Source organism: Pararge aegeria, chromosome 18 (assembly GCF_905163445.1).
Source record: "Pararge aegeria chromosome 18, ilParAegt1.1, whole genome shotgun sequence".
In the NCBI taxonomy this organism is placed as follows: domain Eukaryota; kingdom Metazoa; phylum Arthropoda; class Insecta; order Lepidoptera; family Nymphalidae; genus Pararge; species Pararge aegeria.
In genome coordinates, this window is record NC_053197.1 from 6,316,552 (window position 1) to 6,322,437 (window position 5,886).

Here is a 5,886-nt window from a genome sequence, read left to right on the forward strand (position 1 = left end):
CTGGCGCACAAGTGGAAATAATATCCATATAAAATATATACACTGCACCGCACAGATTTGCTTGTTGGTCTTCGCGGATTATAGAAAATTTAGCCTCAAGTTCATTAAACTTACACCATAGGATTTGTTTCGCGGAACGCCACCATATTGGAGTTTTCGTGGTCTCTCGCACCGCTCGTTCGGGACTTTGTCGACGGAATGTTGCACGTGCCCCGATAAATCACACTACGCCTAACTTCGTTTCAACATAATATAAATATAGTTCTTTAACCATGATATTAAACGTGTCTTATGGGTTTTCATTTAAACCAACCTCATAAATTCGACAAACAAACGCCTGCTGCTTTGACGGCCGACTGGCGCAGTGGGCAGCGACCCTGCTATCAGAGTCCTAGGCCGTAGGTTCGATTCCCACAACTGGAAATTGTTTGTGTGATGAATATGATTGTTTTTCAGTGTCAGGGTGTTTATCTGTATATTATAAGTATTTATGTGTATTAAATTCATAAAAATATTCAGCTATCTTAGTACCCATGACCCAAGCTACGCTTACTTTGGGGCTAGATGGCGATGTGTGTATTGTAGTATATTTATTATTATTGTTCTATGCTGAAGAGGAGGTTCTGTTGAGGAGGCTGTATATTTATTCGTGGAGTATGGAAATCCCCAGCTGAAGTTATGTTGATATTGAGGAATTCCCTCTTCGTTCTCTGACCTTGCCTTGAAGCATAGCTAAACTTAGGGTAAATACTAAACACAGAACTGTATGTGCGCAATTTTATATTAAGAAATTGTTTATTTACATTTTTACATCATATCTTACCACGCTAAACAAATAAACTTAAATACACTTATCAAAAATATGATTAGGTCATATCAGGTATATCACCAATCCACCAAAACACTAAACTATTTTCTGAATTACTTGAGTATTTAATATCACCATCTACCGCGTCATCTTCATTGTCATTTAGGGTAAGATCACTATCTCCGTTTTCTTTCTTCATCCCATCTTCGAGTGTTAAGATGGGATTGTAGAAATGATATTGTCCCGAACCGGTTGCTAAAATCGGCCTTATTGGATGAATTGATATACTGTTACAGCAATCTCTATGCAGCGGAAACTGAAAATAAAAATATTAATTAATTATCAATATGATTGTACCCAGCTCATGTTTTTTTTTTCGGGGAAAGGATAAAATTTAAACGTCTCCTACAGCTTTATCAACTCTCCGAGCATGGGTGCAGAAGTAGAAACAATATATTTTTTTTTTAATAAATAAATATACTACGACAATAAGTAAGCGTAGCTTGTGTTATGGGTACTAAGATGACTGATGAATAGTTTTATGAATAATATACATAAATACTTAGAATATACGTATAAACACCCAGACACTGAGATGGTGATATCTACGTTCTCCATCTTAAACATAAAACAACGAGGGTAACTAATGCGCCATGGTCTAAGAGCGCACAACAAACTTAGCCGGGTATTTTTTTTGTTATCACCATCTTACAGTTTATTAATATCATATTAATAATTAACGCAGTTACAGGAATTCACACCCAAACTTTTATATCGTTTAAGTAATCCTAAAGCAGAAACTTCTCCTATTCCATGTTGCCATGCTCTGGCAGGTAACTTACCTAAATCTTAGGGACACGTAAATTTATATCCCTCGTCAAGGGAAATAATCGGGGGTTATAACTTTTGTCTCCTGTCTATGCTAGCCGTGCTTTATATTTAAACAGAAATAATTCGTTTCCAGTTACTTAGAAATCAAACTGGGAGAAACGATTTAAAATGGATTTTTATTTTAAAAAAATCAATATGTATAAAAATCCTTACTTCCATCGCTTAAAACAGTATTATCTAATAAGTTGGTTGCTCTCGTTTATTTGATGGACGTAACTGGATATTAAGGGTTAGGTACAAAAATGGCGAACTCACCCTATAAGAAGAGTTATCCTTATCAACATCTTCAATATCTAGACTTTCTTTCCAGTTAACCAAATTGAGATCCCATACTTTGATAACGCCGTCAGTGCCACCGGTAATCAAGTATTTACCGCATGGCGATACGTCGAAATAAATTCTTTGGTTTGTTTTCACTACTCTAGTGAGAATGTTCAATGGCCTCCTGTAGTACCGAATATCCCATACAAGTAGCCTATGGTCTTTTCTACTTCCGGATACTAATTTAAGGCCATCTGGTGTGAATTTTAAATGTGTGACACCACCTGAATACAAATTATAATACATATATTAGATAGTTGCAATTTGATTATTGTTTCTAATTATCGTTCCAATAAGTTTACTCTAGAAGGGGGTAGTTTTTTTTTTATGGGAATAATACTGTTTGCTATTCTTTAAAAAACTGTAGCGGATCCTTATCAAACTCTGATAGGAAAAGGGCTTCTAGGCTTTGAATCCATACCCAGGCTTATTCTCACAGGTAAGACAACTTCGCCGGTAGTGCTATTTAAGCCTTGAATACTAAGGGCAAGCCCTAAGCCTTAAAGGCTTCTCCAAAAGATAACAAGTGATTATTCATTCATTCATTATCAGAGAATGCTATAGAGAGACAAGAGGATTGGAAAGATTTTCTAGAAAATAACGGAATTACAGAATCTGAGAAGAAAATTTAGAACCATTGTATCTTAACAATATAGCCGTGTATAAAACGAAGACTCCCGAGTCAGTTTAGTAAAGTTTTAAGCAGAATGGAGAACCAGGAGAGTTAAAAAAGCACTGGACGTAAATGGATGTCAAATTTGAATGAATGCAAAGCACCATCTTTTATATTAGGATTCTTCTATTGAAATTCTAATCAAAGTATAATATTAATGAAAATTGTATACCTGAATGGCCATGCATTTTTCCAATACTTTTGTACGTTCCCATTTCACTCATATTATAGAGAGTCACAGTGGTATTCCATGAGCCTACTGCCAGCAGATTATTATCATTTGCAAAACATGACGCAGGGGAGTTTATCTTGTGCTCAGCAAAATCTCTTCCAGGCCTGCATAAGTAAAGCAGAGTTTAGTCAGATATGTTATTTCATGCTGAATGTCTTTTTAATAATCCGTACTAATATTATAAATGTCAATGTAAGTTTGTTTGTTACGCTTTCACACAAAAACTACTTAACCGATCCTCATGAAACTTTGTACACATATTTTTGTGTGTAGAAGTAATATAGGATACTTTTTATCCCGACATTAAGCTCGGTTCCTTTGGGAGAGGGGATGAAAGTGTTTGACGATTTTACACCATAACTCCGACAAATTATAACCAATATAAATAATTATTTTTGTACTATAGAGGTTATAATATGTGTTTAATTTTTTCCAAACTTTGTGTAGATCTGAATGTGGTTGGAGATAGAGGACAGAACTCCTCAGCGGACAGCAGCAAACCCCTCATTTAAGGCTTAGCTATACTGAATACTTAAATTTTTTTTAAAACTACTACTAAATTGAATGCCACATCAAAAAACAAAATCAAATGCAGACAAAGTCGCGGGCAACAGCTAGTAATATTATAATTCTGAAGAGTTTGTTTTGGTCATACTACATACAGAAACTCTCAAGTGGCATGCATCATTTCTCTCGTTTTTTTTTTGATGACATTTTTCATTGATGTTCCGATCTTTTTATTGATTGTAGCTTGATGGTATTTAGCCTATAGCCTTCATCGATTAATAGACAATCCAACAAAATAAAAACAATTTTAATTAAATAGTTCCTGAGAGAAAAGCATTCAAATAAACAAAGACACAAAAACCCTTCAGCTTTTATTAATAGTTTAGCTTATTGTTTTAGTAATCTGTAATATACTGTTAGTAATACATATTAAAAAATATGGGCCTGACAAATGAGTATGCCAAAATGTAACTCAATGTCATCTCTTCTTTTAAAAGCTCAACTTGAAAGTATGGTGTAGCTACAACTAGTGTATGAAAACTCAGTATATAAGATTGATCAAAAAAATATTGTGAATTAAAAGTTTTAGCAATTATGAGTAACTGAACTACTGTCGAGTTGCTCTAAAACACACCACACTGGATAAATCACAGTGAGGCGAGTTTGATGGGATGCTCGCTTATTCAGTTATTCAGGTATTCAGAGGTTATGGCATGTCATAATAACAAAAGGACCATATCAGACATACCATATGAATACAAAAACACCACATGTATCAGACCAATACAACATGGTTAGTGTGTTTCCAAAAATGAACTCACCATGCATACAACTAACACATGCTTATAATAAAAACTATACCTATTAACATCAAAGGTTCGCAACACCTTTTTATAACCAGCTATAATTCTTGTGCCGTCTGCATTGAATGTAACAGATAAAGCTGGCTCCATTTCATCCACCGCATTGAAGCCTCTGTAGGAACATCGCAAAGAGCCATCAAATGCATCCCACATCTGTACTGGTGCATTCTGTCTTGTGGTGAGCCAACTGAAAGTAGAATATTACTTTTTTTTTATTCAGCTACATGTTACTTTGACTGCAATCACACCTGATGTTAACTGATGATGATAATAAATGAATTAATTAATGAATATATTATGACAATAAACACATTGCCTTCTAGTACCATAATAACGCAGCACAATAGCACAGCTTGTGTTTTAGGTACTAAGATAACTGATGTTGACATATTGAAACTTACATTACAATGACAACCATCCACTGAAAAACATTCATGTTCATCACAAAACACTTTCCAAGGATCAAGTTCAGCCCACAGCATGCACCCCTAACTTTGTGTACATCTGTTTTAAGAATTTAAATTTCACTTTATTTGGCTTTAGAGGAAAACATAGGAAACCTGCATGCCTGGTGTTCTACTTAATGTCCTCAAAGGCATGTTAATTACACTAATCTGCACAAGACCAGCATGGTGGTCAGTCTAAACCCTTCTCATTCTAACTAAAGTCCTGTGCACTGTAGTGGGCAGGTAACAGGATCAAAATGATAATATAGATGATTATAGCATGCAATCATTTTTAAATTAAATATCTTACCAACAAGATTCTGGTATGCAGCTGTTCATTGCAGGATACCAACAGAAATCATACACAAGACCCCCCTCTTTCACATGGATTGTTGAATCTAACACATCAATTGTTCGATTGGGAGAAACAGTCCCGGTATACAGATCCCTAGGAACCTCTGTGAGATGAACCCCGTCATTGTTGACTACTGTTAAACAGCATGTACCGTCTGGTGACCATTTACAACCGCGTAAGTATGGTTGCACTTCTTGCTTTGCATTTGCAGACCGAGACCAAGACGAATTGCAAAGCTCTAGCAAGGTTTTACTCGTAAACAGACTTGGATACTCATACAAAGTCCCACCACTAACTTCACTTTCAACCGGCACATCGTTTATTTGACAATTTTCTTGTTCAATTATACATTGCTCCGTTTCTGGTGCGTCATTTGTTTGCATGGACTCTTCATCCATTTTTTATTTACAAAATACGTCTATACTAATACATTATTCGTTTTAATTTCCCTTAGAATATCAGTTCGCGGGTCTCAAGACTGTGAAGTATGAACTATGGTAATATGAACGGTGTGAACTGAACACAGATATTGATTAATTATAGAAGTTGGGTTCTGTCAGTTATCACAGCATACAAGTATAATTTTTATGTTGCTTGTTTCGATGCTTTTTGTTAATCCATATACTGATTTTGAATTAGCATTCATAGTAACTTTTACTTTAAAGAGCGCCAAGTTTAGTGAATCATTTTGATAACCATTTCTGATTTAACACTAATGGCGTATTTATGGTTATGAAAAACATAAATTTCTCCATAATTTCAGTGTGTCTATGTTGCATCAGCTGGTGAA

The 5,886-nt window shown here is 35.1% G+C and overlaps 1 protein-coding gene across 1 annotated transcript; it reads right to left on the reverse strand.

Annotated features, from left to right (window-relative positions):
- Window positions 1–773: 773 nt before the first annotated feature.
- LOC120631702 (telomerase Cajal body protein 1 homolog) lies at window positions 774–5,608 on the reverse strand. The gene is made up of 5 exons (XM_039901379.1): window positions 5,052–5,608; window positions 4,294–4,482; window positions 2,866–3,029; window positions 1,955–2,244; window positions 774–1,124 (listed from the first exon to the last, which is right to left on the reverse strand). The coding sequence occupies exons 1-5, from the start codon at window positions 5,492–5,494 to the stop codon at window positions 867–869; spliced, it is 1,344 nt and encodes a 447-aa protein (XP_039757313.1). The 5' UTR covers window positions 5,495–5,608; the 3' UTR covers window positions 774–866.
- Window positions 5,609–5,886: the final 278 nt, after the last annotated feature.

Bases quoted from the DNA above. Each gene is read 5' to 3' on its own strand.
- LOC120631702 (XM_039901379.1), bottom strand. From the start codon at position 5,494: ATGGATGAAGAGTCCATGCAAACAAATGACGCACCAGAAACGGAGCAA. The intron at 3,030-4,293 runs GTATAGTTTTTA...TTACTTATGCAG, and splicing joins CGAACCTTTGATGTTAATAG to GCCTGGAAGAGATTTTGCTG. The intron at 2,245-2,865 runs GTATACAATTTT...ATTTGTATTCAG, and splicing joins AAAAATGCATGGCCATTCAG to GTGGTGTCACACATTTAAAA.